Source organism: Corapipo altera, unplaced genomic scaffold (assembly GCF_003945725.1).
Source record: "Corapipo altera isolate COAL_440 unplaced genomic scaffold, ASM394572v1 RXGC01000072.1, whole genome shotgun sequence".
In the NCBI taxonomy this organism is placed as follows: Eukaryota; Metazoa; Chordata; class Aves; order Passeriformes; family Pipridae; genus Corapipo; species Corapipo altera.
This window is the reverse complement of record NW_020884943.1, coordinates 601,469-629,000: the sequence shown is the minus strand read 5'-3', so window position 1 is coordinate 629,000 and position 27,532 is coordinate 601,469. Positions and strand designations below refer to the sequence as shown.

The 27,532-nt window shown below is 51.7% G+C and overlaps 1 protein-coding gene and 1 long non-coding RNA gene across 5 annotated transcripts in view; one reads left to right on the top strand and one right to left on the bottom strand.

Moving 5' to 3' along the window:
* The window catches only part of LOC113956030, an 8,791-nt gene extending 8,065 nt beyond the window's left edge, over window positions 1–726 (bottom strand). The window contains exon 1 of the long non-coding RNA XR_003530722.1: window positions 716–726. This is a non-coding gene — a long non-coding RNA (uncharacterized LOC113956030). The remainder of the gene's footprint in view (window positions 1–715) is intronic.
* Window positions 1–27,532, top strand: part of PLCB2 (phospholipase C beta 2) — a 41,998-nt gene that overhangs the window by 11,763 nt on the left and 2,703 nt on the right. For 2 of the 4 annotated variants that reach the window (XM_027662094.1, XM_027662093.1), the window contains 29 exons: window positions 569–646; window positions 2,200–2,268; window positions 9,421–9,561; window positions 10,243–10,322; window positions 10,588–10,641; window positions 12,725–12,800; window positions 13,114–13,214; window positions 13,879–14,045; window positions 14,239–14,385; window positions 14,599–14,756; window positions 16,610–16,692; window positions 17,066–17,150; window positions 17,911–18,082; window positions 18,784–18,881; window positions 19,547–19,643; window positions 19,765–19,849; window positions 20,237–20,361; window positions 21,337–21,491; window positions 21,817–21,981; window positions 22,297–22,396; window positions 22,632–22,736; window positions 23,612–23,697; window positions 23,789–23,885; window positions 24,053–24,106; window positions 24,869–25,079; window positions 25,267–25,435; window positions 26,256–26,332; window positions 26,797–26,892; window positions 27,174–27,231. In XM_027662094.1, the coding sequence (XP_027517895.1) occupies window positions 2,203–2,268; window positions 9,421–9,561; window positions 10,243–10,322; window positions 10,588–10,641; window positions 12,725–12,800; window positions 13,114–13,214; window positions 13,879–14,045; window positions 14,239–14,385; window positions 14,599–14,756; window positions 16,610–16,692; window positions 17,066–17,150; window positions 17,911–18,082; window positions 18,784–18,881; window positions 19,547–19,643; window positions 19,765–19,849; window positions 20,237–20,361; window positions 21,337–21,491; window positions 21,817–21,981; window positions 22,297–22,396; window positions 22,632–22,736; window positions 23,612–23,697; window positions 23,789–23,885; window positions 24,053–24,106; window positions 24,869–25,079; window positions 25,267–25,435; window positions 26,256–26,332; window positions 26,797–26,892; window positions 27,174–27,231 (3,108 nt within the window). In that variant the 5' untranslated portion in view covers window positions 569–646; window positions 2,200–2,202. Of the gene's footprint in view, window positions 1–568; window positions 647–2,199; window positions 2,269–5,943; window positions 6,100–7,604; window positions 8,210–9,420; window positions 9,562–10,242; window positions 10,323–10,587; window positions 10,642–12,724; window positions 12,801–13,113; window positions 13,215–13,878; window positions 14,046–14,238; window positions 14,386–14,598; window positions 14,757–16,609; window positions 16,693–17,065; window positions 17,151–17,910; window positions 18,083–18,783; window positions 18,882–19,546; window positions 19,644–19,764; window positions 19,850–20,236; window positions 20,362–21,336; window positions 21,492–21,816; window positions 21,982–22,296; window positions 22,397–22,631; window positions 22,737–23,611; window positions 23,698–23,788; window positions 23,886–24,052; window positions 24,107–24,868; window positions 25,080–25,266; window positions 25,436–26,255; window positions 26,333–26,796; window positions 26,893–27,173; window positions 27,232–27,532 lie in introns of those variants that run through there. The other 2 variants (XM_027662095.1, XM_027662096.1) reach the window with 2 other exon arrangements.

The following is a 27,532-nucleotide window of genomic DNA, read 5'->3' as shown; positions in this document are numbered from 1 at the left end:
CAGGGAGTAAGAGGAGCACATGTGATGCACTGTGCAATGAGCAGCTCATCATAACAAAGATATTGGATCTGGAACTGGAAATAGAGATGCACTCTAGAGTGAAGAATGAGTTCAGTGAAAAACTGACAAACCCAAGTGGCAGGTACAATGCCAGATTTCATTACTGGTTTCATCTCAGCAGCTGGGTGTTTCAGCTTCATGAATTGAATTTGGAGCCTTCCCAGAAATGGCTGAGAGGCCTTATGATCCTGTCTTGTGTGGCACCAGAGGGCAAGTGCAGTAAGGAGTCTTCTACAATGAGTGAAGGGGCTGGGACGCTCAGAGGCACCAGGAATCCTCATCCCTGTCTCCAAAGAGCTCACACTGATTCTTCTCTTAGCACAGGCTTGCACAGGAGATGGGAATGGATCTTATCTTGTGGGTGTCTCCACAGCTGCTTCTTTCACAGTGTGTGCACAGCCAGTCCTTGGGGCTGTATTTGCACTGGGAACCTCGTGTCCCATGGTGGGTTCTCCAGTTCATCCCAGGTGCCAACCTTCTTCCTGTGGTTTTTTTTTTTTTTGATCAGGAAACAGCAAGTGCTTCTCCCGTGATTCTCCGAGTGGATCCGAAGGGCTTTTACGTGTACTGGACCCATCAGAACAAGGTGAGCTCTGACACTGCACCCCTTGGGCTCCAAACAGCCTGTCAGGTCTGTGTGAGATGAAAACACCACAAGTTCTGAGTCCTGCACTCGGGAACAAAGTGCCACAGCCATTCCTCTGAGCAGGAACACCCCACAGGGGTGGGAGTTATTCCGTGCCAGGTTTGTCTTCCCAGTGCCAGGACAGAGCAGGAGGTGAGGCTGTGAGCGTGGCCTTTCCCTACCTGTCACACACTGGCATCTCACTCCTGCAAAGCTCCTTGGGTCTCCATCAAAGGGCTTCGTGGAGAACAGTCGTGTCGATATCCCTGTCACCCAGAGGGTTCTCCCAGCCTGGACAGTGGTCCATTAACTGACTCACTGGGGCTTTAGACATTGTAATTAAAAAGCCCAGAGCAGTGACCGTGGTGCTGTGGTGCCCACGTGCAGTGTGGAGGGCGGGGAGTGCCCAGGGCTCTGTGTCCTCACCGCCAGAGCAGAGCAGGGGCCACAGCTGCTGCAGGGGAGGGAGAGGCAGCACGAGGGAAGAGTTCAGTTCCTCACTGAGGAGCAGCAGCGAGTGGTGGGGAGCTCTGGTGGAAGGCTGGGCTCACTTCTGCTTTCCAGAGCAGGGCTGTGGTTCAGCTCCACTTCCTCCCCCTGACCTACATGCTGAGGCAGATGCAGAGGCAGAGACTGTCCTGCACAGGCCCTGACCAGGGATCTGAGGGGCTTGGGGGAGCTCTGTCTTTCCAGGAGGTTGTGCCCAGTGCCAGCTGGGCCAGGCACTGCCAGAGCCGTGTCCTCCAGAGCAGTGTCACAGGGCTGGGGACTGTCACACCCCTCAGGTGTCTCTGTCACTCCTATCCACCTTTCGAGGTCCACTCCAGGCGGTAGAATTTCTGTTGTAAGGGTTCCAGCAGGGAGAAGTGGAGCACAAAGTGAGGCAAAGGGAGCTGGTGTCACCATGAAAAGGGAGATATCTCAGTGGGATACCTGGGAAAGGGCTGGGGGAACGGGGGAAAGCTGCCACGAGGGAACCCAGACTTGGGGGGGGGGGTCTCACATTCCTGGAAAATGCTTTTGATTAACTCCTAAAGTCAAGTGAACTGCTTTTGCACTAGGGATTCAGAAAGGAGTTGGGATTAGGAGTAAAATTCCCGTCCTGCTGAACAATAAAATGGGGATACAGCCAGAAGACATGGTATCCACATTGTTCCGTGTTGGGATCTTGGAAAATAATATTATCTGCTGCAACAAGTATAATTTGTTCTCCAGACCCACAGTGAGAAGAAAAATTAGTAACAGAGGAAGGAAATTCAGGTTGGATATTAAAAGAACAAACAAGGACATGACAACAAGCCAGTAGTGGAGATGTGGAGGGGCTGCCTGGGGAAGGCTGTGGAGAGTCTTCCATGGGAATTGCTTCCCTCCCTGCCCTGTTCCTGCTGGGACAGCTTTTCTGCCGGGAAAAGCACTGGCTCAGACTTGCCTTGCAGCTTCTGGGGGCTCTGGGATGGAGTGCTTTCCCTCCTCCTTTGCCCTTCCTTATTTTCCTTGTCCTTGCTCTCTTGTAGGAAATGGAAATTCTGGATATCACCAGCATCCGAGACACCCGAGTGGGGAGGTTTGCCAAAATCCCCAAGGTGAGTCCACAGCTTCTTTCTGTCTGATGTTCCTGTGGCAAAGACAGGGCTGCCTGGGGCGTTGGCGGAAGCTCAGGCAGCTTGTCCTGGATTTGTGTTGGAAGAAGGTGGAGGTGATCTTACCTCCTCGCATCACAAGTATGTAAATACAGAAAAGCCATCTTTACTCCTGTCCCTGAGCTCCCTGGGGTCCTCTGTGCACCCAAAAGAGGCACTTCCAGACTATGGTAGAGGAAGGAATATCAGCAATTCCCTTTCGAAGTGCCCTGCTGCCCTGGGAAGTCCTGCTGGAGACTGTGATGCTCCTGCACTGAGTCACTGGAGCTGTTCTTGTGCAAGGATGCACAGGCTGGGTCAGGGCACCCCCAAACCTGGAGTTACAGTGAGATTCCAGCCCTGTGTGCTGGGGTTTTTCCCTTTAAAGGGAAGAAAATGCACTGTCAGAAAAAACAGTTTCTTTCTTTCCCCCCCCTGCCATAGTTTGACATGGTCTGCTTGCAGGGTGGCACATGAAGGGAAGCACATGATCAGGGCTTTGCTCTTGGTCTCAGCTGTAATTTAAGCTTCCTGCAGCAACGTTGTCCTTGTTAGGACTTTTTTCCTGGGACCGTTTTTTGGTTTGTTTTGAACTTTTTCATGTGTGGAAAAGGCAAGCAGAAAACTGCAGTGAAGGTGGAAAGGAACCAAAGGAGTAGAGCTGGTGGCTCCCATGGTGACACAAGTGACTGTCTAAGGCACAAGGAGAAGGTTTTGCAATATCTGCTGAGCCTTTTGCATAAGTCCTGCAGCTGTTTTCTCAATCTGCTCTGAAAATGTCTCTTCAGAGCTTCCCGAGACCAGTATTTCTCTAAACACCACGTCAGGTGGGTGCTGAAGGCACAGCAGAGCTCAAGAACAGCATCTCTGTCCCTAAAAGTCACAATTCCTTCTGAGAAACTGGATTTCTCCTTGAAAATTCACTTGAATGGAACATATTTGAGTTTTCAATGCACCTAAAACTTTGTCTGCAACTTGTTTTGTGGGAACAGTGTTTGAAAAAAAAGCTCTCTGGATTTTGTTTTACTATTTGGGAGGATAGAATATTTGAGGCTGGTAGAGTTGATGCCACACTCTGGACAGGATCCCTAAGGAAAAGGCCAACTTAAAGGAGAGGTATGAGATAGTATTTTCTAGGATAGTAAACTTTGAGGAATAACCTGTTTACAAAATGAATTGGGCTTTGATGTAGGTGATAAATTGCTGGTGGAAGTCTTGAGGCCACGGGTGGATGTCCTGGTGGCAACAGGCAGGAGAAAAATGTCCTAGATTTTAGCAATTAGTTAAGGAAGACTAAGCTGCCAGGAGAAGACAGAGTTTGCCAATGGTACCGAGTTATTTGGGGTAATAAAGTGACGCTGGTTTGTAGGGAGACCTTGAATTGCTGATTGACTGGATGATCTGGTGAGTGATAAAATTCATACAGATAAAAATCAGGCAGTGCAGACAGAAAAAATCCCTCATCCTTCTGCAGTAACAGGCCCTGAGGTGACTGTTGGTACTCAGACACTCCGTGGGTGTGTGGTACAATATCAACACTGTTCAGCAGGATTGCCCCAAAAAAGTAAATTGTATGTTAGGAATGATAAGGAAATTATTAGGAAATCCTGCTGCTGTGTGCACCCCCAATGCACCCGTATTTCTGGGCTATTCTACTGTCCTAGAATGAGGCAAGAGCTGGAAAAGGTAGGGAAGAGCAGCAGGATTAATAAAGGAACCAAGTGGCTACTGTGGGAAGAGCATGTGAGTAGGAGGGACTGTGATCTGGCAGAAGGGAAAAGATGAGGGGGATGTGGAGGAGGATTGGGAGTGCTGGAAAATCAGGAGTTGAATGGAGGAGGTGAGCACGAAGCACTCACTCGGGGTTTGAAGCAGCTCCTCAGGGTTTCTTCCAGTGTGAGAGTTCACCTCAAGGGGAGTTTTCCAGAGGTGGGTGTGGCACAAGCAGGAGGTGCTGCTGTCCCGCCTCGTGCCACCGTGCCATGGGATGCTTCCTGCCCCAGCCCTGGAAACTTCTGTGAGTGCAGAAAGTCAAGGTGAGAAGGAAATGCCCTTGGGGGTTACTGAATGTGAGCTGCTGCCTCTGGCTTGGGAAGCTGCTGCACCCTGGCTCGCTGGGAGCTGCAGGGAGGTGTCAGTGCGTTTGCCCTGTCCCTGTGCTTTTCCCCAGGCCCTGGATCTGTGTCTGACAGGGGAGCTGCCCTGTTGCAGCCATTGTAACAGGCCAAGGATGGTATTTTACAGTCTGGGAATTGGCTACAGCTCATTTTTGATGAACAAGGAAGCAAAAGTCAAGCACCAAGGGATTTATTAAGTATTCGATTTATTAAGTATTCTCAGCAGGCAGAAGTGATGCACTTGATGACAACCTGTGCTGTGAAAATCCCGAGTGCTTTTTGAATTCTGCGTTTCACAGGGACCCTTCGTTTGAAATAAGTCCCCTTTGTATTTCAGGGAGTTTTCTGGCATTTCTGTTACAACATGTGGTCAAATGCACTAAGCTGGCTCCTTATCCACCTTTCCCATAGGGGATGCTGGGAGGTCTTGTGTGGGCACTGAAAGAGGTGTTGAACCAGAGTGGTGGGAGATGTGTGCCATCCAGGCCTGGAAAATTCTTATTTACACGTGGCTGTGCTGTCCATGATGCTTCTGGCTCAGAGCCCTCAGGGGTGTGTTCAGCTGCCTTTCCCCAGAACAGAATTTCACGAAGGAATGCAGAAAGCAGGGAAAATGTCTTCACGGGAACCACCACACCCTCCACATGGGGGCAGCTGTGTCTGGGGCGTCCTTACAAGGGGTATAAACATGGTGTGACAAAGCAAAGTCTGGTTTGGGGTGAAAGAATGTACACAGTGCTGTGTTCCCTGCTGCGGAATGGAGGCTTGGAATGGTTGTGGGGTAGAACTGCTGACTTAACACAAACAGTTGTTTCAATGGCTAAAAGTGGAGGAGAAAGGGCTGATGGATCATATTTAGGACAAGGAGAACAGGATCACAGCTGTAGGAAGAGCTTTGGGTAGCACCAGTAGCAAATGGAGCATCCTTTTCCCTTCCCTGTAAGTGATTCCATAGTAAATCCACAGCTGCTCTGAGGAAAAGCTTGTGGCCTGGTTTTCCTACTGGACTGTGACTGAGGGAATTCCATAGGAAGGAAAGTGCCCCTGCTTTCCTTGGCAAGGGGCCGTGCAGGTTTGGGCTGTGGCTTGAGGGTGGAACATGCCCTGAGCTCTCCAGCCCCATGGCAGTGACGTGAGTCTCCCTGGGAGTGGGGTTCCCTGTGGATGTGGGGAGTTCCCTGCTTTCAGTAGCACTTTCCCACCACTGCTGAGCAGGAGGTTTGGGGTTTTCCTTTGTGACCTCCACACACAGCGAGAGGAATGACACCAAAGCGCCCCCGCGGAAAACCACTTGAGAAGGGCCCCGCTCCCTCCCGGCACAGGTCACGGCTGGGCCCCATCCCAGGGCAGCAGGGTCTGGGGAGCAGGACATGCCCAGTGCGGCATGGAAAGGGAGTCACTGCGGGCTGGCAGCAGGAGGAGCCCCCTCCCAGTGGGAATGCTGCTCTCCTGCCCTCCAGGGTTCCCCTGCTCCCCGCTGTGGGAGCTCCTCCCAGAGCTGCTCCGTGGTTTTCCTTCACAGAAAGTTTCTCTTGAGAGACGGGGCAGAACGAACCTTGGCGTGTGTTCAAGAGCACTGGAGATAAGACTGAGCAGGGCCTTTGAAGAGCCAGGAGACAAGATAAAAGCTCTGGAGTGCAGTTCAGCACCGACACAGTGGGCTGTTATTTACATTCAGGTCTGTGTTTGCCTTTCGGTAACGAGGGACAACAAGGACTCCTCCATTTTGGGGGGTTTTGGAGGCACCAAGACCCCAGAACGCTGACAGAGAATGTAATAATAGTTCAGGCCAAAATCCAGGATGTTTTAGGCCAGACTGCTGTGCTGTTGGCTGCTCCTTGGGGTTTGTTTAGATGTTTCGGGAGGCGTTGGCTTTGAGACAGGCATACTTCTCATAGGAACAGAAGTTGTACTTTCTGAGTGCCATGAGGATAAACCACCTCTGTCCTCCATCCACATTCTGGTGTCGTTGAACCCAGAGATGCAGCCTGAACTGAACATGTGCAGGGAGAAAATGATACAGAGGGATGTCACACACCATGTTTTGAGATGATAAAGTAGGAGCGAGTGGGAACGTTTAGGAACCACCAGGAGCAGCCACAGTGCCCTCGGAGCTGAGCTGTGGGCTGTGAGCCACGGGCTGTAAACACTGTGGGTGGTCAGTGGTTCTGCTGCAGCACAGGGGATGGGGCAGCTCTGGGACTGGGATTCAGCAACGTGTGTGAGCCCAGGATGGAGCTAAACCAAGTCTCATTCCAGCCCTCCAAGTAGAGAATGATCCCACGGGGCCATATGGAGAAGCTGATCCGTGTGTGTGCAAGGTACAAGCCTGTGGCTGGCACAGGATTTATAGATGGGGGAGCAGGAGCTGAGCAGGGAAGGAGAGCAGTAGCCTTGCTGGGCCCTCCTCCTGCCTCCTCCATCGTTGCACAGTGGGAGCTCTGGCACACGGGGCCGGGAGTTCCCGAGGACACAGAGGCTCCTCTGTCCCTGGCAGTGTGTCCCTGTTTGATGCCAGAACCCCATGGGTTATTTCGTGCCTGTGAATCCATGTACTGCTGCATTTTCAAGTTCCTTTAGATAAGACACTGAGAGCTGGGAGTGCTTCCCTGCGGGTTTTGGGCTGCCTGTGTCCCTGAGCTGGTTGGCACAGGGACAGGCTGGTCCTCCCCGCTCCCAGCCATTGCCTCCAGCTTGGGGGACAGGAGTGGTACCTCCAGAGTCAAAGACGTTGGAAATTCCTCAGGTGCTTCCTTTTCCCCTTCTGACAACCAAACAAGACCTTTCTTCTCCAAAAGAGAAGACTTGCTGTCCTGTCCTCAGTGCCACAGGACACACATCTTTCAGGGCGCAGTGACCCGTGTGGCTGTGGCAGCTCCCGCTGGCACTCGGCTCTGTCCCCTTCCAAGCAGAGAAAGGACCATCCCTCTCTGTCTTGCATCTGGCTCTGGCTCTTTGTTTGTATTTGCATGAGAATTTGCTTTTCTCTGGACTGTGGCTCTGCTCTGTACAGCTGAGGATTTTAGGGAAATCAGGAGGGTGGGATGTGAAATGGGAGCTGACTGTGTTTCAGCTCTGCTGGTGGGTTGTTTTCTGCTTGTTTGGGTTTTTTAAAGTGGATTTGCCGAGCATGTTTCCCTTCTGATTTGCATGGCTAATATCCTTGTCCTGCCTTTCATGCAGCAATTCCTATTTTTCCTTTATGGCCACCTGCAAGGTGACTCTGAGTAATTCTGGAGTGAAGCTGCAGCACAAGGTGCTGAAGGAGTGCAGGTTGTGGAGGTTCAGAGCTCCTGGACACAGTCTCTGGTCCTCTCTCCCCATCTCCATTGGGTGCTGGATCCATCCCTGCCTGGATGAAGGCAAAAGCTCTGGTGCAGCACTTGTCCTGCTGGGGTCATGGCTGGGCAGGAAGGTTTGAAGAACCAGGTGACAAGTGTCTGCAGGAGAGCAGCGTGTGGAGAAGGAAGGGCTGGGAGGAGCCCCGGGTAACAAATACAGGAAATGAGTTCAGCACAACCACAAGTTCTCCATTGTCTGGGCCCCATCTCCTGTGAAGCCCTGGAGTGAACAAACACCGCTGGCTTTGCAGGATGAAGTTAATTTGGAGTTAAAACCCCAGCCCTCTGCTGCTGGTACTGAAAAGTGAAGCTCCGTGGAGGAGCTGCCACGAGCAGGAGAGGGGGGTGTGTGGGTGGTGCTCAGCTCTGCCAAGGAAAAGGGCTCACGAGGCGAAAATGAGCCACGGGAGAAATTCCCTAGCAGAAAACAGGCACATTTTCTGCTGGGTGAGTGCTCCCCCTTCCCTCCCTCCAAATGCTCTGGGATTAAGCAGGTTTCAGAGTTACTCCCTTGGAGAGGTGCTTTTTAAAAGGGAGAGACAGTGGTCAGGTGATCCTGATTTACAATCCAGCCCATCCCATTTTTCCTAAAGATACCTGTTTGCTATAGATGTGTCAGAATTGGAAATGCTCCAGAAATTTGGAAAATTGCAGTGGAAAAAACAGCAGTTCCTTATAAAATGTCTGTGCAGCTCTGTGTGTGGCGTGGTGCAGACACATGGTGCCTGAACCTGAGCTTAGATTCCAGCTCCAGTTTAACATCCCAGTCTGACCTGCTCTGACAGTCCCAGATTGTGGATTTTGCCCTGTTTCTGAAGGAGCAGGTGCTCTGACAGTGCCCTGTTTGTTTGGACAGGGATTTAGCCTGCATTTCAGATAATGAATTGCTGTGCTTTATTGGAGGAGTGGGAATTTTGTCTTTCCATTCTAAACAGCACCACCAGTAGAACTCTGGGATACCTTGGCTTGGCAACACCTCACGTAGGAATGCAGAAAATGCTGAATAATTTAAAGGATTCTATAAATACTTAGATATGGTGCTGAAATCCAAGTACCGCTAATCGGATGAGCCTTATACTTAACAAAACAAATCCCTGGTGAGCCACTGCTGTAGGATACTGGAATTGCTATGGAAAAAAACCACTGTTAACAACTGACAACAGCAGAAAATGAAGCTTGGAGGGAGACAGCCCAGCCCTGCAGTGACTGGGGTCCCAAAAATTATCTTTCTTGTGGAGGGAGGTTCCAAGTAAAGGTGTCACACTAATCAGAAAGACTCTCCTAGTGTGTGTTTTGACAAAATCACCCTGTTACACACCTCTGGTGTGAGCAGGCCAAACTCTCCTCTGCTTATCTGGATGTCCATCCCAGAGTTCCAGAAGGAATTTCTTTAAGGGCAGTCTCCAACTGTGCCTTTTTCAGACCAAAACAGCATTTGTGGTGTTTGTCACGGGGGCTTGTCCCAGGTAATGCAGGTAATCCAGAATAAAGACAAAAAATAAGGGAAGCCAAGGAAAGGAAGATTGCCTTAAACAGTTTTGCAACCCTTGAGGAGCTTGCCGTGGATTTGGGTCAATGTTTGGATTGGGGCCTGGTTTTTTGAATGCAGCTTTTCCCTCCTTCTCCCATCATCCCCCTCTGTTGTGTTTCTTTGGTAGTGCCAGAAGCTCCGAGAGGTTTTTAACCTGGATTATCCTCACAGCACCTTCCTTCTGAAGACCCTGACCATTGTGTCCGGCCCTGACATGGTTGACCTCACTTTCCATAACTTTGTGTCCTACAAGGAGAATGTTGGCAAGGTATTGGATCCTGAGGGTATGGAAGCACTGGGAACCACTAAGGGTTGGGGTATTCAGTGGGGAGGAGGAAAGGAGAGGACCTTGAGCCCTGTCAGTGCTACTGACAAGGTTATAAACAAGCAGGTTTGTGCTCCAGTCAGGTGTGGGTCCTCTGTAGTTCTAGAAACTTCTGCCCTGCATGGAGAAGGACCAGTAGAAGGTACTTAGTGAGTCATTGTTGTCCTTTGTGTGTTTTGTAAGGATGAACAGAAGCTGAGAAGTGGCAAAGTTTCAGCTGCTGGTATCTGTAGGCAGGAGGAAGGTGACAGAGCCAAGCTCAGGGCACAGATGTTGGGATTTGGAGCCCAGCAGTATTGGACAGGACAAGGGGCAATGGTTTTAAACTGGAACAAGTAGATTTAAAGTGGATGTGGGAGGAAATTCTTCCTTGTGAGGGGGGTGAGGCCCTGGCACAGGTTGCCCAGAGAAGCTGTGGCTGCCCCATCCCTGGAAGTGTCCAAGGCCAGGTTGGAGCAACCTGGGCTGGTGGAAGGTGTCCCTACCTGTGGCCGGGGGTGGCACTGGATGAGCTGTAAGGTCCCTTCCTACCCAGACCATTTGGGAATTCTGTCCCCTTTCCATGTGTGCTGTGTGTGTCCCAGAGCAGTTCCATAGTGCCTGTGGCCTGTGTGTGTGTTCCAGAGCTGGGCTGACGACATCCTGGCCATCGTCCGCAACCCCCTCACCTACAACGCCTCCCGCTACACCTTCCTGGAGAAGATGTGAGTGATCTGTTCTCTGAAACACCTGGCTCCTTTCTGTCTGTACTGGGAAAAAAGACTTCTTAGCATCCAGGTCCCTTGGCAGCCGCCAGACCGAGGCCTGGCTCAGGCCAGGGTAAAGCTGAAGTTCTGCAGGGCTCTGATTTTCAGCTCACTGGTAGATTTTTTTTCCCCAATGACATATCTTTTCTCTCTCTTTATTAATAGGATCTCCAAGACTGTACATGTACATTTTCATAATCTTGTTTGGGTTTTTTTTCCACAGCCTGGTGAAGCTGAAGATGCAGCTGAATGCAGAGGGGAAGATTCCTGTCAGGAAGTGAGTGTGGATGTTTGTTTTATTGTGTGTTCAGTCAGACTAGAGGCAGAGCAGGTGGTAAGAGGATGGTTCCCAGTGGCTTCAACCGCCTGTTTTTCCTGCATCTAAGAGGTAGAGATCATTCCCTCTGGATTCAGGCCATGGAAGGGCTCCCGCTGCACCTTGGTTCCTCCCCAGGACCTGGCACATAATTTGGGTCAGGGACATAATTTGGGAAAGGGGACTTTGGCCTCCATTTACAACAAGAAATGGCCTTAAACAGCCATAGATCTCATTTCCTGGCTGTTGCCAACAAATAATCAACAAAACCAAGCAGCTCTGGTAAAATTCTGATCACAGATTGTTTTGCAAATCTGAGTTGATACCTGGGTGAGGTGTAGGATCAGTTTGCCGTTCCTGTGAGGAGTTCTGGATTTGGAGAGCTCTTTGCTGGGCTCCCCAGCTCGCCTGAAGTGGTGCTCACTCGCTTTGATTTGTCTCCTTTTCTCCCGTGTGACCACTCCAGCTCTTCTCCACCGGTCCTTCTCCACTTCTGCCATCCCTCAGCCTGCAGGATATACATAAATTACCTTTTGTTTAAGAATAAGGAGCTGCAGGCAGAGCATTTGGGAGGTTTTGAACGGCTCTGCTTTAGGGCTGAGCTGTGTCACAGCATCACAAAGGCGGGCACTGATCACCCCTAATAAACACCCTCCCCGGGGGGTGCTGTGTGGCAGAAGGTGCTGGATTAGGGCTGTGCTGGCTGATTGGGCCCCTGGACGGCTGAGCTTTATTCAGCAGGAAACATTTGCTGTTATTTGTTTTCTAAACCACCTACCAGCAGAATTTCATTCTGTCGGAAACCAGCGTATTCATCAAAGGGCTGTTAAAAATGTATAGGTCTATAATGAATAACACACTAGGGAAGAGTGCTTTGAATTGATCTTTAAAATGCAAGCCAGAGCAGCGTTGCTGCAAGGGGAACCGGCTTATTCCTCTGAAACAACGAGAAAGAATATCTGGTACAGGCTGTACCTCTCCTCAGTGCCCATTTCCTGCAGAATGGTAACAGTTCAGACCATTGAATAGTCCAGACTAAGAGCCAGACTTATAAAAATACTCAGTATCTCCAGGTGCAGATAAATGTAAGGCTTTCAAAACTCCATGTCTGAATTATTCTGAAAATTCCACGAGCATCTGCCTTTCTCTTTAGACATGTAAATCCCTTTGGAATCATGCCAGGGCTGCTTCAGTTTTGCCTTGCAAAGGGCACTGGGTTTGCATGAGCTGCTGCAGCCCCTTCAGCACTCCCACCTGGCAGCACAGGACACTCCCTGGTCCCTGTTTGCCTGTGAGCACCAGGGATGCCGGGAGCTTATGAGAGCTGAGCCTCAATTTGTCCACGGAAGAGAGCACAGTGCTGCTGCCTGGGATGGTCTGAAATGAGGGAGGGTTCAGTTCGTGTTCCTGCTACACACTCCAGCTACTTTAAGCTGAAGGTTTGACCCAGGGAATTGTGCCCTGCAGACCAGTCCCAGCTTTCCCCACTGGAAAGGAGCTTTGGTTCCTGCAGTAGTCGTGTAGTATCCCGGTCTCTGCCTGTGCAATGAGTTTGTTCCTTGAATTCATGGAAAGCCTCTGATTCCAGAAAATGTTGCCTTCTTTCAAAGCAGCAAATGTGCAGAACGTTTATTTGGAGTTTTTGAATGTTGCCTTGACTACAGAGCAATTCCCTGCCAGTGCCAGCTCCCACGGGGGATAGTGTCTGGTGGGCGGAAGTGTCCTGGGAACTGGGGACATGAGGTCTGCTGCCACAGGGAGCACCTCCAAGAGGGTGGGACAGGGAAGAGGGATTTTAAGAGTCACAGGGCTCTTACAGAGTCCATAGCAGAAATACAGAACTTCTGCATTAGATCAGCAGCTGGAAAACCCTCTGTAGGTTTATCAGACTCAGTACCTCTGTTACTCCCTTGGAAAAACAGTATCTGTGTGCCCTGGTCCATCAACCTCCCTCACTGTGCATTTGAAGTGTCCTGCACTGCCTGCAGCCCCAGCCTTCCTGCTCTCTTTGCTGCTCCATTGTGATCCCTGTCCTCCCCATCAGTATTTTTCAGATGTTCCCTGCAGACAGGAAGAGGGTGGAAGCAGCACTAAGTGCTTGTCACCTCCCAAAGGGCAAGGTAAGGGTTTCTCTGGGTACCCAGAGGCCTTGCTGGCTTGAGAGAGATCCTTTTGCCTGCCCTGACTGTGGTGCCCTTGGGTGTGAAAAACCACCAGCCCAGATGCTCTCAGATGGTGTGAAACCATTTCTTTACCACTGTCAGGCCTTAACTGCAGCCTGCTGGGGCCAGTTCTGGTTGTATTCCAGGAACACTTGCACTGGGTGGCACAGGGAGCAGCAGCACCTGGGCGGATGTTCCAGTCACTTGTGTTGGCCCAAGGAAGTGTTAAGGAGAGGTTTGTGGTCCTGACACGTCCTCTCTGTGTTCTCAGAATGATGCCATCAACCCAGAGGACTTCCCGGAGCCCGTGTACAAGACTTTCCTGATGAATCTGTGTCCCCGGCCCGAGATCGATGAGATATTCACCTCACAGTGAGTTTCCCTCAAACCACAGCCCAGAACTGGAGCTCCTGTGGCAACAGATAGACAGAAAGGGAGGGATTTAATCCCACGTGGTTTGTCTGGTCTGAAGCCTCAGAAGGGCAGGAACAGGGTCACTCAACACCTTCACTCCCAGCCTCCAGCCTGGACAGAAAGGATGAGACCTCCCTGCGCTGTGGGGACCCTGAACTGTCCCCAGCAGGAGGGCTGAGCCCAAGTCAGCACTAGGTCATGCCCATGTGACACTGCTTGTGACCAGCCCCAAACGGAGGCAGTGTGAGAACCACAGATCTCACAAGTACCCAGGGGCCTTTTGCTTTTCAAGTACCTAAATCTGTGACTTCTTACATGGACTTGATTTTACAGGGCAGGCAGTGAATGCTCTGAAATTCGGGTCTTTTTAGAGTTCAGGTTAGAGCCTCAAAATATGCTTTGTCTTCCCCTCAGTACAAGCTGTTCCCAGTACGGAATTATGAGGAAGAAGAAAGGGCACAGTGGGAAGCATCATTTACAGAAAGAAATGTGGACAAAGCAGAAATGTGTGGGCCCAGGGAGGGGGACCCCACTGCTAACCTGGGGAATGGCCAATCTCTCTCCTGTGAAGAGGTTTCCTGGGTAATTCCCAGACTTTACCTCTGGGATTCTCTCCCCACAGCCATCTGAAAGCAAAGCCCTACATGACCAAAGAGCACCTGGCCAAGTTTATCAACAAGAAGCAGCGAGACTCCCGCCTCAATGACAGCCTGTTCCCTCCAGCCAGACCCGAGCAGGTGCAGAGCCTCATCGAGAAGTACGAGCCCAGCGGGATCAACATCCAGAGAGGTGAGTCTGCCTCAGCCCAGAGGTCCTGCTCTGGAGCTGGGATGGAAGAGCAGAGCATCTTGTGCCTTCTGCCATCCTGCTTCCTAGGGGAGTGTTAGCTGGCTCCCACATCTCCCTGTGCTGAGGTGCCTCAGCAGGGAGGTGCCAGATCTGTTCTGTGTGGGCACTGCTGCCAGCTCTGTTTTCCATGCAGGGCAGCTCTCTCCAGAGGGGATGGTCTGGTTCCTCTGTGGCCCTGAGAACAACGTGGTCGCTCTGGACAAGCTGCTGCTGTACCAGGACATGACCCAGCCCCTCTCACACTACTTCATCAATTCCTCACACAACACCTATCTCACAGGTAAGGGCCGTTCCTGAGGGAGGCACCATCCCAGGGAGGGATGGATGGATGGCACGGGCAGTGGGGTTTGGGGAGCTGAGGGCTGGGGTGGGCTCTGAACACTGTGTGAGGGGGAGTGTCACCCTCTGCCTGCAGACCTCTTGCTGGGGGCTGACAGGGGTTCCTGCTGCTCCTGTCCGTGTGAGGAGTTAAGGCTGAGCCTGCCTCCCGCAGCTGGGCAGTTCTCCGGGATCTCCTCTCCCGAGATGTACCGGCAGGCGCTCCTGGCCGGCTGCCGCTGCGTGGAGCTGGACTGCTGGAAGGGCCGGCCCCCAGATGAGGAGCCCATCATCACCCACGGCTTCACCATGACCACAGAGATCCTCTTCAAGGTGGGGAGGGCCTTTCTCCAGGGATGCTTTCCCCTACCTGGCTCCAGGCTGGGGAGCTGCCAAAGGGATGGGCAGAGGGAGGAAAAGGCTAATGGAGGTGGCGAGGGAATGAATGTGTGGGGAGGAGGAAAGGCGAACAGATGGGCACTAGGTTGGAGTTTGTGTGTGTTTTTGGAGCAGGAGGAGCAGAGAGGTGGATAGCTGGAGGAAGATGGATGACTAACCAAGGGAAATGCGGGAAGTCAGGCGGAAGCCAAGGAGGGATGGCTGAGCAGATGTGTCTGCGCTGGACAGCACAGGCTGGTGGATTTGTGGATAGGTGAACAAACAGGATGGCTGTTAGAAAACACACGGTTCAAATGAGTGTATATTCTGGTGTGCAGCAGGTTTCTGTGGCTGAAACCCTCACGTGGTGCCTTTTGGAGGAATAGGGTTCAGTTCCTTCCTAGTGACCTGAGTGTTGCACTGTGTTCTGTGGGCAGCCGGCTTCCCTGAGGATTCAGCTCCCAGGCTTTGGAAGCACAGCACAAAGTCTGCTTCTCCCTTGGCAATACTGGGCATTTTTCCACAGCTGACAGGTTACAGATCAATGCAGCACACTGATTTTTTCTGCACCTCTTTACACAGCTGCTGCCAACAGGCAGAGGCACTGGAGACTCTTCTTACAGCTCTTTGTTTTTCTCGTGTATCTTCCCCCCACTTCCCACACTTCATTGTTACTAAAATATTTATGTTGGGGGAAAAAAAGCAACTAAACAAACCAGTCCTTAAGGTCAGAGGTAATGTCGTACTTGGTGTCAGTAATTTCCCAAGCCCTGCAGTGCCACTGCTGCTTTTTGCACAGCAGTTCAGTGCAGAGAGAACAGAAATAGTGGCAGCTGTAGCTGCTGTAATTGCAGAGTTCTGCTGCAGCCTGGGACTGTTCCTCAAGGAAATTATAACCTGTTAACACAGCATGTGCTGGGATTTGGTTTTACATAGTATATAATGATACACAACAGACCTTTCCCTCCACACCTCTCCCCCTGTTCTACTATTCCTAGGGCCTTTTAGTAGCTCTGTAACTTCTCAGAGCGTTGAGATTCCTGTGGCAGACCCGAGTGGTCCATGGAGGAGCAGCTGTGGCAGCCTCCCTCCATTCTGAGGTCATGGCTGAACCAGGATTGGGGATGAGCGGGGACTGTAATTGCAAAGGAGGAAATGGTACTTCCTTGCCAATTAGCAGTACCAGAAGGAAAACAGTGCATAGTTTGTGGCAGCTTAACGGGGACTTGGGAAAAATATGGTTATTTTTTCTTACATCATTAATGCTGAGAAGGTTTCCATGGTATTTGCATTTGAAATGTCAGCACAGCTGGTGACTGAGCACTCCAACTCTCTGCTGCGAGGCAGAAGGGTTTTGGAAGCAGCTGAAACTATAGAAAATTGGGCAGGTTCAGAGGCAGGTATGGATAGGGTATGACATGGTTTAGCCTGGTGCTGCACACACCTTTCTGTATCAGTTGAGGGTGCACAGAGCAGTGGTTTGGGGCAGGGGTTTGTCTCTGGCCAGACACTCTCACATTCAGTGCTGGATACACTGAACTGTGTAGCCAAACCAAAGCCTCATCTTCCTACATCTTCAACTGCATTTTTATGCAAGCTGTTGAGTTTAGCTGCAGGTTTTATGCCCTGGAGCTGGAAATCTGGGCAAGTGTGAAAAAGGTGACACCTCTCACCTTCCTACTGGGAGAAGTTCAGTGACTTTGAAGGGATGATCCAGAGAATGACAATTCTGGAGTGTGTTCAGTGGGAGGGCAGCTGTGTCTCTGTTATTAATGAGTGCTGAGCTCTGACCTTGGCCTTTCCCTCAGGATGCCATCGAGGCCATTGCAGAGAGTGCTTTTAAAACATCTCTGTACCCTGTGATCCTGTCCTTCGAGAACCACGTGGACTCGTGAGTATCCAGTGCTCGGGAGAACCGTGTTCTGTGTCCAGAGCAGAAAGGACACAGGCAAGGGCTGCTGGGTTTGAAGTGAGTGCTGAGCTGACACGAAACACTGATTGAGGTTTCTGAAACAACTGGAGATGGGTCAGAGCTGAAGGACGAGCCATAACCTGCAGAGTGGCGTGGCCACAACTGTGCAGCCTCTCAGCTCAGGGTGGCACTGTGGGAACATGGGATTTGGGCTGGGAATGGCACCTCAACATCTGCACGGCTGAGCCAAGGCACTGGGTGGTTTCTGGGTACAGTACATGAGGTGGTGGCTCATGCCAAGCTCTGGATTGGGGCGTCTCTCCCCCGTTCACTCCTGCCTGGTCTCCTGCAGGCCCAAGCAGCAGGCGAAGATGGCCGAGTACTGCAGGACCATTTTTGGAGACATGCTGCTGACAGAGCCTCTGGAGAAACACCCGGTGAGGGGCAGCTGGGCAAGGAGGCCAGGGAGAGGCCTTCTGGAAAACTTGTCACTCCTGGTGCTGGGAGGTGCCACAACAGACAAAAGGAAAAAAGTGAAAGAGAATGTGATGCCATGGACAAACAGTCCATGGTGGCAACAGGCAGGAGAAAAATGTCCTAGATTTTAGCAATTAATTAAGGAAGACTAATTGGAGGCTACCAGGAGAAGACAGAGTTTGCCTGTCCTGGTTCATAGGGATGGGTGGAGGACTGCCACAGAGGTTTTCCTGAGCACTCCTGGGACTCTGCTCTTGTTTAACACCCTGACCTGAGGGATTCTGGGCACTGAGCTCTGGTGGCCAAATTGTGCCAGGGGTACCACATGTGCTTTGTACACAGCACTGGTTCAGCTCTCTCTGCCAGCCCCTGCTTTGGAAAGGGGAACAAGGGCCTGGAAATATTCCCTTCCAGGCCTAGATGGGCAGGGCAGTGCCAGGAATAGCTCAGTAAAGCTCCCCATCCACTTGACCCCAGTGTTCAGCTGACCTGTACAGCAGGTATTTCTGTTGGCCCAGTGACACAGTGGTGCTGCAACTGCTCTGCAGCTACAGGTGAAATCCTGGGGAAAATCTGCGTGAATCTGATGGGATATGTTGGCAGGTGGAGGAAAGAAAGTGTCCAGTGGGGGAGAGATGTGTCCATACAGCAGGAATTGGTCAGAGGGACAGGAGAGGGCAGTGTTTGAATTCTCCCTGTGATGAGGTTTATCTGTTGCAGCTGAAGCCAGGAGTTCCTCTGCCGAGTCCTAAGGACCTCTTAGGGAAAATCTTGATTAAGAATAAAAAGAACCAATCTGTATATGGGAAAAGGCAGAACTCTTTGAAGAAAGGGAAGAATGTGGAACCAGAAATCATTGAGCAGCCAACCCCTGTGGATGCTGAAGACACTGGTATGTCTGAAGGGAAGTGGGACTAGCAGAGCTAGAAGGGCAAAACCTTCCAAATCTCCCAATACCACCTTGGGGCGAGCCAGCACTACTCCCTAATCCAGTTAAGCAGCAGCATAAGCTTGGAAGAGAAGTTAAATCTTCAGAATATTTTCAACACTTATTGCAACCAAAAAAAGACCATGACTTGGTGATTCACTGATACCCACTGGTCCTTGGGTTGGGGGAAGGGGGATGATGGGTTACTGCTTGTAGATCTCTGATGACCACAAATTCACCACAGCTCACATTTCTCCACCCTGAGGGTCTTGGAGGTTTATAGAACCTTCAGCTCCTCTCTCCTCCCTTCCTATCACCCCTTGGGCTCAGGACCCCTGTGGGAGAACAGTCCTTGTCATGATATGAACACATGAAGTCATGAGAGGACAAGGGGACACCTGGAAATGGACATTTATTCTAAAAATACATGTGACCTTGGTGGGAAAACAACCCTTTGATTGTCACTCCTGGGTGTGAGAGGAGTCCACAGGAGGAGCACTTTGGTCTCCAGGGTGTGCTGATCCACAGTGTGTCAGTTCATATTTGGATTTGGCCAGTAAAGCTGTGGGATTCTGCCCCTCACTGCTGCTGATGACTTGGCTGTGAGGTTCTGCACCTGTCTCAGTGTCCTGCTGAGGTACCACTGATGTGGCCTCTGTGCTTAGTCTGGGCAGGTGATGTGGCTGAAGAGGAGCCAGAGGAGGAGGATGAACAGCTCGGAAACCTGGATGAAGAGGAAATTAAAAAGATGCAGTCGGATGAGGTACTGTCACTGCTGGTTCTCTTCCTTTTCTGTTTGGCTTCCAATGTTCTCTGGGCCTGACTGAGTGGAGATGAACCCAAAATGCAAAGGGGAATGAACCTGTCAGGGGCTCCCTTTTGCAGGAGAAACTGAATGAGAGAAATTCTGTTGCAAGCACAGAGAATGTGGCAGAGGAGCTGTTATTGCTGACTCTGCCTTTGACACTCCACGTGATTTGGAGATAGCTGTTTGCCTCTGGGCTCCTTAGCCTTGGTCTGATAGAAGTTGTTACTAAAAAAAGTGCTGTTGCTGAAGTGGGAGGGAGGAGATCAGCATTCCTGTGAATGAAAACATCCATTTCCCATTTCTATCTCCCTGGTATCCCTTGGAGAGGAGGGAAAATGGTGTCCCTAGTTTCTCCCAGGCTCCATGCTCTGAGGGGTTAAAGAAGTCCTGGGCTTTGTACCTCCTGACTGGAGCATCTCATGTGCCCCAGTTCAGTTCTTGCCCAGCTGCCTGGAAACTCCGTGCCCTGCCCACCACGGAGCTGTAGGACTGGGAAGCCAAACTGGAGCACTCTGGTCAGGGCAGCCCCCGGAGCTCTTCCCCTGGGAAGCCTTGGTGGGGTTTGTTTCCTCCCAAGGGAAGGTCTCTTCACATGTCTCCCCTGGGATGTTCTCGTGCAGGGCACAGCCGGCCTGGAGGTGACGGCGTACGAGGAGATGTCCAGCCTGGTGAACTACATCCAGCCCATCAAATTCGACTCCTTCGAGGTCTCTGCCCGTAAGTCTGGCTCGGTCCCTTGGGAATCCAGCCCAAGTGTTTCCTGGGCCCGTCGGTGCCCACAGCAGGACAGGGGCTGGGTGTGCCTTTCCTCTGATGCTTCGTCATCTCCTGCTTCCAGAGAAGAACCGCAGTTATGTCATCTCTTCCTTCACGGAACTGAAGGCCTATGACCTCCTGAGCAAGTTCCCCGTGCAGTTTGTAGAGTATCCTTTTGGCAACCCTTGTTCTGGGGGGGTTGGAGTGTCAGAGTTAAGCTGGATCTTGGGATTAGGCATATCCACAGGGCTCCTGGTTCCCAGACCTGGTAGACTCTTCATCAGAGCTAGAAAGTGTGCAGGTGCTGGAGACATGGGATCTTCCAGGGGGGTTTGGGAGCTCTCCAGAGAGATTCCTGATAGGATGCATCCTGCAGTAGTCAATGTCCTTAAGTGGGAAGGGTATGGAAAAGGAGCCTGGGCTTGCCTGAGCTCTTGTCTGGAAGGCTCCGAGTGTTTGGTAGCAGAGGTTAAACAGTTATAATGGGAACGTGTGGGCTGGTCCCAGGGCACACTGGGAGCACTCCAGACTTGTTTCCTATGGAGCCCCCACAGATACAACAAGCGGCAGATGAGCCGGATTTACCCCAAAGGCACCCGGATGGACTCGTCCAACTACCTGCCCCAGATGTTCTGGAATGTCGGCTGCCAGATGGTGGCACTCAACTTCCAGACCATGGGTGAGTGTTGAGGGTCCTCCAGCCACCAGCTGGGTGAGGATGGGTGCTCCTGGTCCCTGGGGTTCTCCTCGTCCCTGGGGTGCTCCTGATCCCCAGGTGCTCCTGCTCACTGTCTCTTCCTTCACTGCTGTTTCCTTGGTGTGTTATTTATTCCAAGTGCCTTCTCCCAAGTGCTGTTCTCCACTGGGTCCATCTCCCCCAGCAGCACTTTTCCATGTCCAGCACACCCCCACTTCCCCCTGTGTCCAGGCACTGTCCCCAGTGTCCCATTCCACGATGTCCCACTGAATTACATCCCTGAACACACCTACAGCCCTCTGCCTGAATTGCTGTCCCTTTACCAGGCAGAGGTGCAGCTCCATCTGGCCACAGCACTGCCCTGGCTGTGTCATTGTGTCCAGGATTTTGACCTGAACAGGGAGCAAGGGCCTTTCCTTGCTGCACAACCAGCATGAGAAAGAAAGAAAAGCCTCCAGAGAAAGCTATTCCTTACCCCTTTTCCTTCCTTGGAGAAGTGTGTTACGTATAGAGAGTGTAGGAGACAAAAAGGAAGTGACTCAGAAAGGGGGCGAGTGAGAGGCTGGTTCTGGGGGGATGACACAGTGCAGGCTGGTGCAGGAAACACCAGACGGTGTCCTCAGGACAAGTGTCAGAGAGAAGATGGACTCAGAGGAGGCCCAAAATGAAAGGGGGAAGGAGTCAGGCAGCTACTTATCCGTGCCCAGAAGCAGTGAGTGCTCCTTAAAGTAGGTTTGAATTCAGTTCTGCCCGTGCCTTACAGTGCAGGCGTAAGCAAACCACTTCCCTTCGTGTGGCAGCTGCTCTCATGTTTTTCCCTGTGGGTGCTGAGAGGCCTCATCAGTTTGTGGGGTGGCTTTGTGAGCCATGGCTGGCAGGGGCCGGGTGCTCCCTGGTGGCACAGGGGTCCCTGTCCCTGTCCCAGCCCCGTGTCTCAGGGTGTGGCTCTGCCCGCAGACGTGCCCATGCAGCAGAACATGGCCCTGTTCGAGTTCAACGGGCAGTGTGGGTACCTGCTCAAGCACGAGTTCCTGCGCCGCCCCGACAAGCACTTCGACCCCTTCTCCCTGGACCGCATGGACGCGGTGGTGGCCAGCACCCTGTCGGTCACGGCAAGTACAGCCCTCTGTGCCACCCGGGGGGCTCGTGGGGCACAGGAACCCCGAGTGGTGCCCGGGATGGCGCTGCCGTGGCAACCCCCGGGCTTGTTTCCATTTTAAATTAATCATAATCACGTGAAAATGGAAAAGGAGCATCTGCCACGCAGGAGCAGCCAAGGCTGGGATGGTGGGGAGGGAGGAGGTGCTGAAGCAAGAAGCAGGGGTGGAGGTAAAAGAAAAGCTGGAGCAGAAAAACAGACTCTGGGGTGAAGGAACGGGCAGGTCCTTGTATTTCATTCTCCTCAGCAGTTGCTGACTCTGTTTCTCCTGATTGCAGATACTCTCTGGTCAGTTCCTCTCGGAGCGCAGCGTCAGGACCTACGTGGAAGTGGAGCTCTTTGGGTTGCCAAGGGACACCAAACGCAAATACAGAACCAAACTGACCTCCACGGCCAACTCCATTAACCCCGTGTGGAAGGAGGAGGCTTTTGTTTTTGAGAAGGTGAGAACATTTGAGAGTAATTTAGACAGAAAATCCTTAAAGCCCCCCCAGGCCACAAGCACTGCCCTGGGAGAGGTCAGTGACAGCAGAAGGGACTTCTCTCTGCAGACCCCAGACCTGGCTTTGGGCAGGCTCAGATAACACCCAAACAACAGTATCCAAAACAACTCTCCGTCAGTATTTCCCAGAACAGACAAGGGGTAGCTGGAATTGCGTGGTTGGAAGAAGGGAGTAAAGCTGTCCTTGGAGGAGGACGAGGATGCTGTCAGGAGTTAGAGGTGAGGGCACTGGTGCCTTACTCTGCTTTTCTCTTAGATCATGATGCCTGAGTTGGCCTCTCTGAAAATCGTGGCTTGGGAAGAAGGAGGGAAGTTCATTGGCCATCGTATCATTCCCGTCATTGCAATGCACTCAGGTAAACCTGTGGAAATCCCTTCAGCTTTTGTGCCCTTGGGAGCTGTAAAGAAGATACAAACAGCTGAATGTTTGGCTCCTTAATGTCCACTCCTGCAGGCAGTGCAGTCATCCTGTTAGGGCCTTGGCTTAGTGCCAGGATATCCTGCCCGTGCCCTCCTGGAAAGAGGGACTTTGTGTGGCAGCTGGAGGGCCAGGACTGTGCCAGCCCGGCTCAGTGCTCTGCTCTGTCCCAGGGTACCACCACGTGTGCCTGCGCAGCGAGAGCAACATGCCCCTCACCATGCCCTCCCTCTTCGTGTTCCTGGAGGTCAAGGACTACGTGCCGGATGCTTGGGCAGGTAAGGACATGTTGGAATGTGCGGGGCGGGGGCTCTGCCTTTGTCCAGACTCTGATCCAGAAGCGTTTTCCCAGCCCAGGGAGTGCTTTCCTGCTGCACCCTTCATTCCTGTCAGGGTGGGACTGAGCATGTGCCAGGATCCCGCCCCAGCCTCGCTGCTGTGGGAAGAGCGTGGATGCTCCCACTGCAGCTGTGCCTGAGTCCCACCTGAGGGGGTCAGTCCTACTGTTCCTCAGAGCCAGGGAGAGATTTCCTTGAGGGAAGAAGTGACAGCTCTCAGGGGCTGGCAAGAACAGGGCTTTTAGGGAGCACGGGAATGGTGTTCTTCCCTGTTGGAAGAGAAGGGAGGTCCTTGCTAGTACTGAGGTACAGAGACCTTCCTTTGAAAAGGGTCAGACAGAGCTGCACGAGGGCAGAAGCCCTACTGGAGGGATCAACATTCGTGACCAAAACCACACTGAAAGTAACAGCATCAGCCACACAGCTTCCTGTAAATACTTCTCACGTTTGCTCCCTCCTCCCCTGTGTTCATACAAATGAACCTTTTTCACTGGGGAAATCCTGAGAAATTGATGGGTTTAACACATTTTTATAAAAAACACAAGTTTATACAGCATTAGACTGGAATTGGAGCACGGAACTGTGCAGGTGAGGAAAGTCTGAACCTGGCTTTGGATTTTGGGAACAGAGTTGTGAACCATGGCCTCAGCATGGGACTGAGGTGAGAGTGATCCCCTCCCTTTGTGCTGTCAGGGGGAAGCTCGTTACAAGCAGAGAACACAAACTGACCCTTCTCCACAGTGTCCTGTCCTGGGCAGGGAAAATGGGTCCATGGGTTGTTTGCTGCCCAAGCCAAGCCCTCTGTCTGATTCCAGATCTCACCATTGCCCTCTCCAACCCCATCAAGTTCTTCAACATGCAGGACAAGCGCTCCGTGAAGCTGAAGGATGCCGCGGGGGAGGTGAGTTCTTCCAGGTTCTGTTCTCTTGAGCACCTTTCATGGATTCAGCCTGGAATAAAAAGCCTTCATTTACCTCTGATCTCTGTTTTAGAGGCCTGGCACACAGAGGAATGTCCCATCTGCTGAGACCAATGGGGTGCCAGACTCTGCTGGGAAACACAGCATTCCTCCCTCCAATGGCTCCACAGGTAAGTTTCCAAGAGCTTCCAAGTACTTCAACGTCTTGGCAGCTTCATTAACTCCTCACACCAAAATCCTTCACATGGCCTGTGCTCTGGTGAGCTCTCCACTGTCCCTTTCCAACCTCTGAACATCCAGGATGGGGCATTAACAGGAGCCTCTTTTGGGATTTCAGGAGCAGCAGCGTTCGCCAGGAATGAAACCGTGTTAGAAGTGATGCAGATGGCAGGTAACTCCCTGTGCTGTTCACCTGGGCTGAGGCACTGTCAGTCATCTTGCATTCCCAAAGTAGAAAGACCTGCCCCAGCCCTGCCTGGTATAGCCAGCACTAAAGACAAATCCCAGGAATCTTGAGGCTCCAGGTTCCCTTCAGCACACCTGCACCATCTGTACGATGTGTGGGTCACCTGTGCCTGACTGTGGTGTGATACAAATCCCTGCAAACACGGGGCCTAATTATGCCACCAAACTGATCTGAAGACACAAGAGGAAACCTGCTCTGCCCAGGATATGTTACCAAGTAACTGTTATGTACCTTAAGTTTAGCTTTTAGAAGTTATTCCTGAAGAGAGCTGTTCCCCAGGACAGAACACGGCACCTGGTGAGGGGCATCCCATGGTGTGGAGCAGAAGGGCTCTGGTTGGAATGGGCACTGAGGGATGTGTGTTGGAGCTGTTTGCTCCCCTTTGCCCAGGCTAAGCCCTGGGAAAGAGCTGGCCCTGCTCAGCACAGTTGTGCTGCAGACACACCTGCATGTTCTGCTCCATTTTACACATTCCAAGTCCCAAAAAAGTTACTTCCCCTGAGCAGATAATTCTCTGTGGCCTGAGAGCAATGTTGGCCATCCCCATGCCCCCATCCATCAGGGGCAGGGAAAGAGGGAGGAAAAGGAACAAAGGCAGTGCTGAAACCACCTGTGTGACCCCAGAGGGTTTGGCAGCAGGTGGAGAAATGCTGTGGGACAGCAAACATCCTCTGTTTTGTGTTTCAGAGCCTGAGACAGCCACCCTGGCTGAGCTGCAGCAGATGAAGCGCTTCCTGAAGCTGCTGAAGAGGCAGGAGAAGGAGCTGAGGGAGCTGGAGCAGAAGGGAAGCAAACGGAAGGAGGAGCTCCTGCAGAAGTACTCTGTGCTCTTCTCAGAGTCCATCTGCCACGAGGGCAAGAAAAGCATGATCCACGTGAGGAAAACCCAGAAGAAAAGGTAAATACAGCCCAGGGGTCACCTCCCCAAACCAAAACAGGGATCCCCAGGAGAAACAGGGGTTCCCCTTCTCTGAAGGAAGATGGAGCATCCATATGTCCCTGGGCTGTTCCCATGGGAGTGGGTGAGGAGGCTGGGATTGTATTGGCAGGGCCAAAAGCAGCACAGCACTGAATGTGTTGTGCAGGAGTGTGACCCAGAGTGCCGTTGGTACCTGTGCAAATCCCGTGGAAGTGGCGGAGAGCGTGGATCGCCGGCTCCTGGAGCTGAGGGAGAGGCTGGAGCTGGACCTCGTGCACCTCGGGCAGGAGCACCACGAGGGCATCCGGAGGAAGAAGGAGCAGCATGCCACGGAGGTGAGGCTGCAGGGGTCACCAGGAGAGGGATCCTAGGACAGCCCCTCGCTGGAAAACTGAAGGCAATGTAGGAGTAGTACAGGGAGTCAGTTGGTCTACTCCAGAAAAAAAATCAAACTGGGTAATTCTCCAAGAGGAGGTCCATGTTGCTGGTTTGGTTTTTTCCTGGGCTTTCCTAAGAGAATGGTTTTAAAATAAATAAACAAGATTCAGTTTCTTTCTGAGAACATTTTAAGGAATACAGTTAAAAATGAAAATCTAAATAATCAGAAGAAAAAAAACCTCAGCCATGTACTACTTCACGTCATTCTTTTTTAAAAATTACTTACTTCCCTTGGTGTTTCTTGTGATCTCTCCTAAAGAAACGTCTCTAGAAAACCTACATTGATGAACCCCAGAACTAAATTTGTGGAAAAAGTGACTCCTCCTGTGGAAGGAGAGTTCACGCTTTCAAGGTTGAATGCACAGCAAAAAAATAATTTATAATTTTTCTTTGTTAATATAATTGGGGGGGGGAGTTGAGAGGTTTTTTTTTTAAGAAAACCTGCACTTGAAAGTTTTCCATGTAGTACTAAGTCCCATCTCACCTGGTCAATTCAGCGAGCCTTTAGTAGTGAACACATTGAGTATCTGTCACAGAGCTGATACATAAACAAAGTTTTAGTTTGCCAGAATTTTTTATCAGATTTTAATTTTTTATTTCACGTCAAAAACAACTTTAGGATTTTCCCGGATATCATCGTAAATACCGGGTAATTCAGTTTAAAAATTATATATTTTTATTTGCTCCCTTTTGATGTTGTTTTCATCCCTTGACCAGCAAGTTGCCAGGATCCTGGAGCTGGCCAGGGAGAGGCAGGGAGCCGAGCTGCGGGCGCTGCGGGACACGGCGGAGAGGTAAACACGGCCCTGGGAGCCCAGAGAGTGCCCAGCTCTGCCCTGGGAGGGCAGGGAACCAGAGCATTTGCTTTCCTCCACTCCAAGGTGTGAGTGACATCACGGCAGAGAAATGCATAGATGCTGGAGGATAGACTGGAAACTGGGAAGGGGGAGGAGGGGGAAAACTCCTGTACGCTTGTTCTTTTTTACACTTCCCTTCAGCATCTGCTGCTTCCACTGCTGAGGGCAGGACACTGACTTTGGGAGGAATCTTTGTTAGGAACCCCTTAAAAAAACCCAAATAAACAAACAAACAAACAGAAAAAGCTTAAATAGGACTTAAAATATTCTTAAACCTTCAGGCCTTCTGCTGCCTGACCCCTCCCTGGTGGCATTTGTGGCCAGCAGAGCGCTCCAGAGGGATGGGATGGAGGGCTGCTCCCGTGCTGGTGCCCAGGCCTGTCTCTCCTCTCTCTCCACAGCAACGTCAAGGACATCAAGAAGCGGCTGGAGGCGAGGAGGGTGGAGCGGATCCAGGCCCTGCTGAGGAACACCAGCGACAAGGCTGCCCAGGAGAGGTGCTGGATGCTCCTGGGCCGTGTCCGTGTGGGATGCAGGGCTGCTGCTGCCTGTGGAGCTGAAGGAGTAGAATTCTGCATCCAATTCTCTGCCTTATGTCTCAAACACCTTGGAGAACGGTGTTTTATTTGTCTTTCCTAAATTGCAGCGGGTTCTCCGCGTGCCAGGACACGGTGGGGATGTAGCACCCATGTGGATGGATGTGGCACGGATCCGTAGGGACGGGGGTGTGATGGGGACACAACAGCCGGGTCACAGGTGTCTGTGCTTCCCTTCAAAGGTCCAAGAAGGAAATCAACAACTCCCACATCCAGGAGGTGGTGCAGACCATCAAACGGGTGAGTTCACAGGGATGTCCGGGGGCGTGGGAGGGTCGGGAATGATGGGGAAGCCTGGCAGGAGCACGGACACCCCGAGCACGTCGGAGCTGCCCTTCGGAGACCCAAAGCTGTGTCTGTGTCTCTGTCTGTGACACGCTGTGTCTGTCCGTGGGTGTGTCCCTGCTGTCCCTGGGGGTCTGTGCGTGTCCGTGTGTATTTCTGTGTCTGTATGTCCATGTGTCCATCTGTGTCCTTGTGTCTGTATGTCTGTGTGTCCATCTGTGTCCATGTTTGTGTGTGTCCTTGTCCATGTATCTGT